Genomic DNA, 13,232 nt, shown 5'->3' with positions numbered 1-13,232 from the left:
CAAATATAAATCACATGACCCTGGGCATGCTGCAATGGTCATAAGTGTGAAAAATGGTCATAAGTCATTTCAGTGCAATTGCAACTTTGAACAGGGTTTTTTTTTGGTCATCAAGTTTTTGACACCTTGCTAGGTGGTACTCGAATATTGCCATATCCTAAAAGTGGTACAATCGGTAAAAAGGTTGAAAAGCCCTGCTATAGGCCACCCAACCAAACAGAGGAAATAGATGAACTTTTTGCTAGTCAGTTACCTAAGGTATGTAGGAAGCTTTCTACCTCTCCCCCCTTTTCTATGGCAAGTTGATTAGTGGTAGAAGCTGACAGGCATCATAGAAATTCAATCTTGACAATATGAGTAATTCATGCAAAATAGAAACATCTGACTAATGCTTGGGAGATTACAACAAGAAATACTGTACGTTTCTTGTCATTAGCACCTAGATACAGAATTTATCTGAATTGTTAGCTAATGCTCTTTTGTTAAAGTTTATCCTGAGTTATACTTTTGGACATCTCTTAATCATTTCCTTGACATGGCTTCTCTGACTTAGCGTCTACTTAATATAGTTGGTGTTGTTTTGAATCTCATTCAGTCCGTTATCAAAATAATTTTAGGTGAAATTTCAAATATTGGAAGAAATTATATTTGCTATTTTGCATGAGTACCGGTATATGAAAATGAATTTTGTGGGAATTAGAAAAATTTCTAGCCATATACATAAAATTAGTTTTTCCTTGCCCTACCCCACAACCCAGGGGCAGGGGATAAAAAAAATGCAGTTTAAGAATTTTCTGGCTTGGAGAAATAAATAGGACTTGGCAGCAATGTTTTCCCTTATCTTGTACCCCAGGTACCTCTGTTATAGACAGACCTCTTTTTTATTTTACCTTTAATAGGTATTATCCATGCAGCAGAAGAAAAGGACTGGAAGACAGCATATTCTTATTTTTATGAGGCATTCGAAGGTTATGATTCTATTGACAGCCCCAAAGCCATCACTTCATTGAAGTATATGCTGCTGTGCAAGATCATGTTAAACTCGTATGTGATTTTTATTTTATCACATAAGGAATGCAACATGTACTTGTTTCCTTTTTTATACCTGCACATAGGATAGTTGCTCTGATCAGATCACATGTTGCCATTTGCAAAACTCTTGTATGAATAAGTTAAATTTCAAATTCTGATGGTGGTTGAGATATGAATACTAAAGGAGGAAAAATGGAGAATTAAAAGCCAGGAAAGGGAGCAAAGAAGGATAGAATATTTGCCTGTCTCCTGTTTAGACTTCTACATATTGGAATTGCATTATCACTGGCAAAATATTGCCTATTTCAGCTCCGTTCTAACTTTAAGAAAGCTAGGCAGCGCTTGTTAGAAGCAAATCCTTAAGAAGAGTGGAAAGGCCAGTATGTTTGAGTTCCTTGCCATCTACAGTAACAGAATTGAATGTTTTTATAACATGCGTCCCTAGTCAAAACAGGATTTGGCCTGAGGAGGCTAAGTTAACTGTTGAGATAGATGCAGGTCCTTGAAATACAACTTTTTATTACTTCTCATTTCTGACAGTTGAGACAAAGCAAAGGTTCTCTTGGTTTCTCTTCCCCAGGATGAGCAGGCATTTGAAAAAGGAACCTCTAGAAACATTTTTGTCCAATGCCTTATATCAATACTGTCATTTTGTTTTTGATGTTGAAACATGGCAGAATCTGTTTTGTGCTTTTGTTTATATTTATTGATCTTTTTATAATTCTGGCATTTGCAGTGGCTACAAGCAAAAGTTACTCTCTCTATATATGGAGTCACAAATATTCAAATGGCTGGTTACTTTTTCTCTTGATTATTTTTGGTTCATGCTTATTTGGCAGTCCCATAAAGCATTTTAAATACATTAATGTAAAGCTGATAGTGGAATGCAGATGTTTCTGGAAAGCAGTGATATATAGTGAGGTTCATTTGTAGCCTGAGTTTAGTAAATTGATATCTCTTTGCTTTTTTACAGACCTGAGGATGTGCAGGCATTGGTGAGTGGAAAGCTTGCACTGCGGTATGCAGGCAGACAGGTATAGAAATCCTGAACTACTTTTTTTGTTCCTGAAAATTTTTCCAATCCTAGTTGACTCCTGTTTAAAAAGTTTCCAAATACTGCTCAAAACAGTTACCCACAAATTTGTTCTGCCTCCACAGCAGTAATTCATTAGATGGCTTTTATGTATCCTGGGTACCTTGGGAGTCAGTTGGCATGTGCTCCCTCCTGGATGCAGAAAGATGGGCCAGCAGCATTAATTTGGTGATTCATCAAAATGGAGTTTATTAACAAGTAGCTTCCCTGAATTTATGTCATTGGATTACTACTTTTGAGCCCAATTGAACTTGAAGGCCAGGGGCCTTGACTGGTGTGTGGTATTGATGCAGCAGTTTCCTTTTGTTCCATTTCCTGGTCTGAGTCAGATGAGTCAAGATGGAGCAGATCTCTGGCATCTAGAGATTGGCAAGATTAGGGCAAACTAGACTGCTTTGGAGTTGCTAAAGTGTGAAGTATTTCTCTGCTTTGGCAAGGGAATTAAAATGTAGGGCTCTTGAAATTTATAAAGGCTTTCTTCATGGTTGTCATATCCAAGGATACCAAGAGAGTGTTTTGGCTGCTGCACAGATTATTGCCAGTTTTTAAGTTCGTCAAGTGTTCTCAGCATTTCTTCTTGCTCACAATTTGGTAAGGCTCCAAAAGAGGTAATTACTACTCTTTCTAAGGAATATATTTTTGGCATTATTTTAGGTTGATTATTTCAACTTTGTCTTGACAAGGATGCTAGAGTTACTGGGTTGCCATAGTTTTTATAATTTGGCATGCTGCCCTTGGCATTGGGCAAGACAATCTCTGAATGTGCTCCTTTTTTCATCCTGAAAAACACATAGTTGATATATTTGAAAAGTGCACCTCAAAGTGCCCAAAACATGGAAGGAATTGTAGACTGGTCAAATGACAGCAAAATAATTTTATATCCTGCCGCACTTTGATACTCTTTTAACAGGACTTTGAAAGAAATGGCTAAATGCCAGAATACAGTAATAGCTCTTATATTAAACCAGCACCCATTATTAACTTTAGTAAGTGTAACGTTAAAACAGCTTAATTCATTTGAATTATATAACTGCCTGTTTAGGTTTCTTTTTTGTGGAATGTGATGCTATAAGATCTCCCTTTATTTGAATGTTCTTAATAGTCTTAATTTGGTTTCCCCAATAGTTTCCATTCATGACTAGCTGTGGGCTGTTCACTGCTACTGCCAGTCTTTTAATCTTATGTGGAAACTGTTAACTTATTTGCAAGTTTTGCCCAAGAGTTTCAAAAGCTATTTTCTAAGAAGTCCACATTCTTGTTTATAGATGGTTAATATTCAAAGATAGAAAGTACTGTTTGTGCAGTCAGTCAGCATCCCCTGGCAACAAGGTCTGTTGTACATTCCTTTCAAAGTTGTTTGACCTGCTCAGCCCTCACTGAGGACATATTTTTCTGGAGAAAATTGCTGCTTCAGGGTGGGAAACTAAGGGAGCATTCTGATCACCTGATTCCTTGTTTATGAGAGGTAGACAGCTCTAGAAATGGTTGCTTTTCAGGTTCTGTTTCCAAATGCCAGTTCAAATGGTCATGTGTATTTTAGGTGTGAATAAAGTAAGTAGGATTTGTCTTGTTATTTATTTACAGTTTTCTTGTCCAGGCGTAATCATATCTATCTGCTTTGTGATTTAGGTAGAATCTGGACTTCTTTTGTTGCATGGGGGGGGGAGAGATTTGACTTTTATCTTGAGAGGTTAAATTAGATTGAATTTGAGGATTTTCAAGATGTTATAGCTGTCTAATCTTCGAGTGAGCCATAGGGATAGTTAACATAGAGTAGCAGATTGAAATAAAATAAGGATAATATAGATAAAATGAGAAAAAAAATACCAAACAAATACAGTAGATTGTCCTGTCAGCTCATCAGGGCCATTTTCCTAATCCCAATACTAGCTAGCACTTCTGTTTTTTAATGAGTTTAGATCCTCATTGATGGATTTCAGTTGCAGAGAATATTTGTGGGGCTTTCAGGTACTTCGTTGTAGCAGCCTAATTTTCTGCTTCTATGTTGGGGTTATTTTGTCTTGATAGTGTTTTTTTTAACTTAATATGAATGTTTCTGTGATTTAGCAACTGCTTGAGTTAAGTGAAGGCAGAAGAATTAAAGCAGTTTTAGTATTTTCATCAAGTATCCTTCCTGAATTGCATTCTGTCCAACTAAAGCACTTTTCTCACATATGAACATTACACGCACTACTTGTATCTAATGGTTCAGAAGAATATAAATGTTGGCTGTACTCTTTTTTACAGACAGAAGCACTGAAGTGTGTAGCTCAAGCCAGTAAGAATCGATCATTGGATGATTTCAAAGAGGTAAACAACCATAATAAGGAAAATGGGTTGAATATCTTTGGGTTAGATTAATCCTTAGTCTTAGAAAAGGGACTTCTACATTGAGAAGCAGTAAAGAAAAAAGGGAGATCCAGCCTTTGAGTCTTCAAGATACGCTTGCTGAACCCATTTGGGACTGGGTGGACTGGCCTGTGATTACTAAGCCCACAGTTTCAATCATAATAACTCAAGAGTCTGATTTCTTCAGAAGGTGCACTTTGGAGTGCAGACTTTTCTTCGCTGAAGGCCAGAAGAATCAATAACTTGGATCCTGCTATTGTTTGATAGGTCAAAGCATGTGGCAATGAAAATATTGTGAAGATAACCTGTTTTACAGATGTTGCAGGCTTACTATGCACAAATCAAAAGCAAACTAGAAAAACAATTAGAACAGAAAGAAAACTTGATAACTTCTGTTGCTGGGAAGTAAAGTTCAAATGTTCCCTTCTCCAACTTGGAAAAATATGTTTCTATCTGTATACATATATATACTGTATGTGGGAAAGCTTTGAATATCTTGATTTGCACAACTGATTAATTGACCTGAACTAGGGGCTTATCTACAGAATTAAAGTTCAGTTTGGTTATGACTACCTCACTATGAGAAGCTGTTTGGCTCCAAAGTGGAAATGGTGGTTTTAAGAAGGTGTGGGCAGGCTTGCTGCCCCTCTTTGGTGTGTCCTCAAAGGAGACAGCAGGTTCAGTAAGCATGCCCACAACCCCTCTGAAGCACTATTTTTGCTTCAGATCTAAACAAATATACATCACTAGGACATATGATTGTTGCAAAAGTTCATATAGCCACTTGAAAGTGCCTGTTGGACGCTCACAGGTCTGTGTGTATTTTCATTAGTCAGAGATAACCATTTCAGTCCCATATGTAATTCCTTTTTTAATGAAGTTTTTAATCATATCAAAGATGATTCTAAAAAATAGACATGAATGGGATAACTTCAGGTAACCTGTTCAGGATGGTTGTGAGGTTGCCTTCTTCATTTAGTAATGATTGAATTTGATCTGCTATAGGCTCTGAAAGATTATAAAGTGGAACTCAGGGATGACCCCATCATCAATACGCATTTGGGAAAACTCTACGATAACTTATTGGAACAAAACCTCATCCGTGTTATTGAGCCTTTCTCCAGAGTACAGGTAAAAAGCTCCTGCAGATCTTGCCATGTGCTTCCCTTTCTGCTTTTATTAAATCATTGTTGTTCTCTCTTTTCCCATCAAATTGGGTATGGAGATTTTATTCTAAAACATTGGCACGTTCATATAAAACTAATCTAAGATTTGTTTTAAATCTTTGAAACCCTTTTATATCTCTGTCTTGTTGAACAAGTCAGAGTCCGTATGACATGTAAAGTAATTATGTCTTATTTGGACAATTCTGATGTGCCTTCCTTCTGTTTCTTTTGTATGGAGTACAAAACCAAACTGGGACTATACTCTTATTCTAGCATCAAACATAATCACAAGCCCTGGTTAAAATGAGGAAGGATTTGTAAACTAATAGCAACTTGTGGTTCTATTAAAAAATCAGCCATGGTTTCTTTTCTCATAGTACATATTTATTTATTTATTTATTTGGCCACCATTTATGCATTAGCTAAACCAGAAAGGAACATATCATACATTTTAGCGGAAAAGCTGTATAGACATAAGTAAAATAAAAAAATAATTTTGTCTAAGCCAGGCTACTCACAAATGTTCTATTACATGGGTTTTAGGACTGGGATAGGAATTTCAGGGCAGAATGAATTGGGTGAAACTGTTCCAAAGCTAGAATAGAAGTTTTCAATATGGGGTCAATAAATGGATTTAGTTATCAAATTATTCTATAGGAATTCTTTGATCAGAAGTACTAAGAGAATCCTCAGTTACTAAATTGTTTGCCATGCATATGTAGTTGAATAATAGATTCTAAATAATTGATCATAAAGTCGATAAGATTATTTCAAGATAGGAAGATTTTTTTTAAAGACTTGTAGTATGGGTAGAGATTCTTAATACTTTTCTTTATCAAATTAATAAAAACGTAATTGCCAAAATGACCTTGTGTTTCATTATGAAGAAAAACCTGTCAAGTGTGAATCAAATAATCAGAAGCTCTAACATCAAAGTTAAAATTATATAGAGAATAAGGAAGGCAACTTTGACAGATGTGTTAGATTCATTACCAAAGCTGAAAAGCATATCTTAAGTCAACAAGCAGAAAATATGTGGAAGAGGCTCAGGATACCTCCCTAATTCACATGAGTATAAAAAAGCAAGGAGGTACAGCACAATCAGACTTGTAAGATTCTGTTATCATAGCCACTCTTAATAAAAGTTGTTTTAGCCTTCCTGTGGAGTGGATTCCTGGCCTGGTCTACCTAGTAATGCTGACAAATTAGCACCATCAGTTGTGAATACAGGGGTAGCGCCAAATAGTGTAAAGATTAATAGATAATTATTACATATTAACTGTCAGAAAAATAGCAGTTCCACTCACTGTGGCCCCATCTCAATTTCTTTTGCAGATTGACCACATATCTAGCCTTATCAAGTTATCAAAGGTAAGAGCTCGGATGTAGCAGCCTATATGATACTACTTTCAGTAATTTTTTGTTAAAATATCAGTTACAGTTGTGAAAAAGCCACATTAATTTTCTTCAGCAACAGAAGTGATTTAGGGAGAAATTTCAAATTCACTTTCAACTCTTTTAAAAAGACATAAGTAATTCTGTTCTTGAAGAATTTAAATAAAACAAAAAACTTACTAATCCTGAAATACTAGAACTGCACATGGAAATAAGCTGTATTGAACACACTAAGCAGATATACATGGGTTGAACTGTAAAGGTTTATCAGACTTTGGCAACTGATTTTTTGAAATAAGTAATGGAAAATAGTTCTTCAAGGGAGAAAAGCGGGGGAGCATTATTCTAAGGCAGGGGTGTCAAACTTCCGGCCCACGGGCCGGATGCGTCATGCCAAAACTGCGCCCACCCCATTGCCGGCAATGGAAAAAAAGTTGCGATACGTCGCGACATGTCACGTGACGTTGCGAGTTTGACACCCCTGTTCTAAGCAATCTCTCACTTGAGCATTTCCTGGTTCAATTTCAGGCAGATGTGGAAAGAAAGCTCTCTCAAATGATCCTGGACAAAAAATTCCACGGTGAGTTCCGCAATTCTCAAGAATGAAGGAGTTTGTTCCTGAATAAATATGAAGTACCTCAACAAGCATCAACAATAAGTTGTATTATATTGAGGAATTCCCACAAGTTTTAGGGTTCTTCCTTTATCCTCACCTTTAAAAGTTCTGTACTTGGAAACTATATAGATGGAGTCTAATCTTTATTTATTAAATACATAATTTAAGCTAGTCTACTTGCTTTGGTTCTTTGAAGTCTGTCAAAATTAAAGTGGAACACTTTGTGTTAGAGATGTAAGTTATCCAAAACCCTTAATTGAAACTTTTCTCTCATTAGGGATTCTTGACCAAGGTGAAGGTGTCCTGATTATTTTTGATGAACCACCTGTAGACAAAACATACGAAGCTGCTTTGGAGACCATTCAGAATATGAGTAAAGTAGTGGATTCATTATACAACAAAGCTAAGAAGCTAACATAGGTGAGGGGCTCTTTTAGCCCATAGTTAAGGCTGTAACAGATTTTTGTATCCCCTCCAGAAGAATTGTTCTGTTGAATGATATGGCTCCGTCTTTTATTTTCCTTTCAGAGTTGAAAACTCTTGGCTGTTTGGAGTGTTGGTGTGTGAAACTGGGGGGAGGGGGGGAACAAAAGGTTTAGAAGACTGATGGAGGGGGTTGTTCCCCACCCTCCTTTTGCTCTACTTCTCACTCAAAAAGTTTAAGACAGCCTTCCCCAACCTGGTGACCTCTAGATGTGTTGGAACTATAGGTCTTTGAATTCCAATCAACATGGCTAGGAATTGTCTATAGATATTCTCAGTCATCCAGGTCATAGTTATCCCAAAGGTGCTTTTTCACAAGGCAACTGGACTTTGTTTTTCTTTGAAGACATTTTGCTTCTCATCCAAGAAGCTTCCTCAGCTCTGACTGGATGGTGGGGAATGGAAAGATTTACAGGTAGTCCTCGAGGTACGAACCTAATGGAGCCTGCCCATTAGGTTCGCAAGTCAAAAAATTCATGAAATGAATCAGATTCAATTTTACAATTTTTTAAAATCAAATTCATTAATTAAATCAAATGGATCATTAAATGAACGAAGTTCTAACTTACTATTTCCTCTACTTTGTTAATTGATATCTGCCTGAACTGAGAGGCCTTCCCGTAGCTGCCAGCCGCCAATCAGCTATTTGCTTCCACTCAACAGTTCCAAGAAGGCTCCACACCTATTTGCACTACTCAGGTGACCCTGACGACAGATAAATCTCCAGGTGGCATCAACAACTCTCTAAAAGAATGCAAATGACTATCTGTCTGCAAGGAATGTAAATCCTTCCATTCCCCACCATCCAGTCAGAGCTGAAGAAGCTTCTTGGATGAGAAGTAAAACGTCTTCAAAGAAAAACAAGAAAGTCCAGTTGTCTTGTGAAAAAGTACCTTTGAGATGGCTAGGAATTCTAAGACTTGTAGTCCCGATACATCAGGAGGCCACCAGGACAGGGAAGGCTGTTTTAAGACTTCCTCATCTGATCCATCTTGTCTATACAATTGTGTGTTCCAGTTTCCATGCAACCTTTACCTGCTGAACTTTGTCCTGGGATGAGGAAATGTTTTTTTTTTTAAAAAAAGGGTGGGAGGAAGCAGTGGCAGTATCCTAAATAAAAGGACTGAGACTTCTGCTACCTTTAAAAATGAACAGCAAAGTTGCTTTTCATTTTCTTGAAGGTGGCAAAGGGGTGGGCTAAGATGTCTTTTAAATCACAAGAATCCAGCCACACAAATTTCCTGCATAGAAGGTATTTCTTGAGTGCATTGTGTCCAAAATGATTGTCCACAGGTGTACATGCACTGGGTAATCAAGGTTGATTACTGTTTCTCAGTATATGCCCAGGTAGCAAATGTTCATGAGTGTATGTTGATTTCCCACTCTTTACTCTGTAAAGAGTAAATTAGAAATTGGGAGCTATGTTAACTTTGGTTAGAATTCACGAGTTATGGGCAGTGAGAGTGAGATGAGTTGGTTAAGCCACAACAATCTTCACACTTATTGAAGAGTCAGTTAAAAAAAAAAAACTGTTACAAGCCCGTCATTCTTAAGTGCTCCATCTTCAATTCTAAGGCCTTATCACATGGGGCCTGCTTGAAATACAGTTTTCCATAACAGTAAAAGGGCAGAAAATAACCACTCCTGAACAGAGGACTCTCAAGGTTTCCTAGTTCTGTACTTCAGGGCTTTTCAACCGATTGTACCACTTTTAGGATATGGCAATATTCGAGTACCACCTAGCAAGGTGTCAAAAACTTGATGACCAAAAAAAAAAACCTGTTCAAAGTTGCAATGGCACTGAAATGACTTATGACCATTTTTCACACTTATGACCATTGCAGCATGCCCATGGTCATGTGATTTATATTTGGATGCTTGGCAACTGATTCATATTTATAATGGTCACAGTGTTCCAGGGTCATGTGATCCCCTTCTGCAACCTTTTGACAAGCAAAGTCAATGGCAAAGCTGCTGGTGGCCAAGTGCTAAGGCGAGACTTCCTTTCCTCCCTCCCTTCCCTGCCTCCCTTCTTCTCATTCCCATCTCCTTCTGAAGGAAGAATTTGACCGCCCCCCCCATATTTTCCCTCTTCCATATATTGATCAAACAAGGAAAGGCCTCCAGAGACAGAAAAGACAAGCTGCTGAGTGAACTAGCTTAAAAAGGCACATTCCCCTTTAAGAATTAGCTACTGGCTAGAAAGGAAAGTAAGAAGCGCAGCCGGCACTTAAGGAAGAAAAAAAATGTAAGCACTGGCTGCCGGCTAAGGCAGCCTCCCCAAATGGCTCCATTCATAAGTAAAGGAATGCTACAGGCAAAATCCATTCAGGAGAGAAATACTTCAAAATCCCTTGCAGCAAAACCTACAGCTAACAACAGCAGAGCAATAGAAGCTAACATGAGACATCAGCCATCAGCCAAATAGAAATTGCCAAACACTCCTTAAGAACACAAAGCCCACATTGCACAAATCCCAGAACTTCAAAGTCACAAAAGCACATAAGAATCCTTCCACTCTCCATCTCCTTCCCTCTTGTGCCTCACCTCCAGCCATTGCTGCCTTTTTTCATTCCTCTTGGAGGGTGACCCCTCCCTCGCTGCATTTCTTGCCTGTTTGCTGCCAGCACAGGTGGCTGCCACAGCAGTTGTAGATCGGCTCATGGCCAGCCTGCTTGATCTCCTCTCCCCCCACCCTCCCCCTCCCTCTTCCCCTTTGGTGCAGCTGACTCTGCCTCCTCCCAAGGCTGCTGCTTTTTCTCTCTCCCTCTCCTGCCCAAACTGCCTCCTTTTATAGACTTTCCTGTCTCCGCCCCCCTCCTCCTTTCTCATGGGGGAGGGTGAGCCAGAAGTGAGGCTGGGGCCTTTGCAGCTCCAGAGGACTCTCTCACTGTAAGTCCTTGCCTGTGCTGGCTCTTTCCCTCCCCCACTACACTTGGCTAGGCAGGGCTGCGTACCACCTGCCACTCATTAATGCACCACAAGTGGTACGTGTACCACCAGTTGAAAAGCCCTGCTGTACTTCATTCTTTTTTTAAATACCAAAATGTACAGGTAGTCCTCGAGTTACGAGTGTAATGGAGCCTGCACATTCCATTTGTAACTTGGAGTGAATCTTGTACCTCGAACGAGATCACTCCCTTGCTCATTAAGACGCATGTGGCTCGTTAAGTGCACATGAGGTATCTCACGGTGGGGAAGGCCATGGGGGGCCTAGTGATGGAACAGGCCCCCAAGTCCTCCCCGACCCACTAAGATACCTCATGCTTCACCCTCCCTTCCTGCCGTGCCGGAGTCACTTACCTTGCAAAATCTGTCTCTCTGCCGCAGTTTCTTTACCTTTGAGGGAGAGGAGGGTCGGCTTGGAAATGCTTTTTGCACCAACAATGAAAGCTCCTGGGTGCCATAATATTGCTCGAGTTCAAACACAAATTCTCTGCAAAAGAGATCACGGCCCCCGGAAGCTTCCATTCTGGAGGGGGGGAAGTGTTTGCTCCGTTTCCATGCCTATGGGGCAAAGCATGGAATCAGAGTCAGCCGGGTGCAGGAATGGAAACGAAGCAAACACTTCCCCTCCCTCCAGAATGGAAGCTTCCGGGGACCATGATCTCTTTTGCAGATAATTTGTTGGTGCAAAAAGCATTTCCAAGCCGACTCTCCTCTCCCTCAAAGGGAAAGAAACTGCGGCAGAGGGGAGACAGATTTTGCAAGGTAAGTGACTCCGGCGCGGCAGGAAGGGAGGGGGAAGCAGTTGTGAGGAGGGGGGAATAGGGTGAATGTTGCAGTGCCAATGCGGTCGCTCGTAAGGGCAAACGACTGCCGTGGTGCTGCAATATTCGTAATTTTGGGACTTGCTCGTAAACACTAGGGGGCACTGATCACGTAACTTCGAACGAGCGTTAAGTGAACACTCGTAACTCAGGGATTACCTGTACTTGCCTTTTGACTTTGCAAGATATGCCATTGAAAGTACAGTTGAGCTTCTGTTCCTAACTGTTTTCTTTTTTTAAAAAGTAGATGGATTTTTATTGATGGAAGGCTGGTTTGGGCCACCCAAAGGTATTTTTAACCTGTGTTCCATTCCCTGAGCATCAGGAATAAAGCTACTCTTTGAGGGAGAGGGCATGGCTGCATACTACACTACCCATGTAGCTGCTATCTGAAACTGCATTCTTCTGTTACTGTGCCAGATACCTAAGGGGATTTGCTGCACAACAAATTTCCTTATAATTTGCCATACTGTCATCTCAGCACTGAATTTTCTCATAGTCTATGTTAAGGATCAAGCAACTAGTTGCTCCAATACCAAATTAACTCTTATTGGGTGTAAGAATGGGTAGAGGAAGTAATGATTATAGAATTTTCTGTCAGCCTGTCTTTTGCAATGGTAGGTGGGAATCCCTGCCTGCTCCTCCATTACTTCCAGAAAACAATTATTGGCCATAAACATTTCATCAGGGAGAGGGCAAAACTTTTCAGAGGCAACCCTGTAGCAAAAGTAAAGCAGCCTTCTTACTCCTGGTTCCCACAAGATATCTTGGATTTCAGCTCCAATAATTCCAAGCCTTTGGGGGCTGGGGCTGGGGGTCCTAGAATGAAGAAGACTGCTGTAAATGATTTGCCTCTTAAAAGTGTCTCTGTTCAAATCTAGAGGAACTTTAGAGTGGTGGTTTTGTGTGGGAGAGACAGGGCACTCCCTGGTGTTATGTCATTGGATAATGAAGTTATATTTAAGGTGTTGCTGACATGTGAGTAGTGTAACCTTCCACATCGCTACCCTCATCTTCCACTTCCTTTCTCTGCTTTCTCATAATTATTTTGTAAAATACTTCTATGTCACAAAATATTTTTGCATACACATGACATCTCTTAACTAGCTGTATCTACCCCTCATTTTACATTCTGCTTTTTTATCTTTTGTCTACTTAGCATTTTTAAAGTTTCTGTCTCAGCCAGTTCAAATGCTCTGGGGAGGTGATTTTTGGGGGGGGGGTGTCTTGGGGGAGGTTTTTGTCACCATGAATTTCAAAATGTAGAACTGGTTCATGCTAACACACACCAGGTATATCTGATGTTCAGATGGCATACAAATAAAAAA

General features: G+C 39.5%; 1 protein-coding gene across 1 annotated transcript in view; it reads left to right on the top strand.

Annotated features, from left to right (window-relative positions):
• The window catches only part of LOC107296211 (26S proteasome non-ATPase regulatory subunit 11), a 35,861-nt gene extending 27,646 nt beyond the window's left edge, over window positions 1-8,215 (top strand). The window contains exons 7-13 of the mRNA XM_015825560.1: window positions 900-1,044; window positions 2,006-2,066; window positions 4,373-4,435; window positions 5,480-5,605; window positions 6,976-7,011; window positions 7,564-7,615; window positions 7,929-8,215. Of these exons, the coding sequence (XP_015681046.1) occupies window positions 900-1,044; window positions 2,006-2,066; window positions 4,373-4,435; window positions 5,480-5,605; window positions 6,976-7,011; window positions 7,564-7,615; window positions 7,929-8,071 (626 nt within the window). The 3' untranslated portion in view covers window positions 8,072-8,215. The remainder of the gene's footprint in view (window positions 1-899; window positions 1,045-2,005; window positions 2,067-4,372; window positions 4,436-5,479; window positions 5,606-6,975; window positions 7,012-7,563; window positions 7,616-7,928) is intronic.
• Window positions 8,216-13,232: the final 5,017 nt, after the last annotated feature.

This window comes from Protobothrops mucrosquamatus, unplaced genomic scaffold, assembly GCF_001527695.2.
Source record: "Protobothrops mucrosquamatus isolate PMUCROS unplaced genomic scaffold, P.Mucros_1.0 scaffold2686, whole genome shotgun sequence".
Taxonomy (NCBI): Eukaryota; Metazoa; Chordata; class Lepidosauria; order Squamata; family Viperidae; genus Protobothrops; species Protobothrops mucrosquamatus.
Note: the sequence above shows the minus strand (reverse complement) of the source record. Positions and strands in the feature narration are given on the sequence as shown.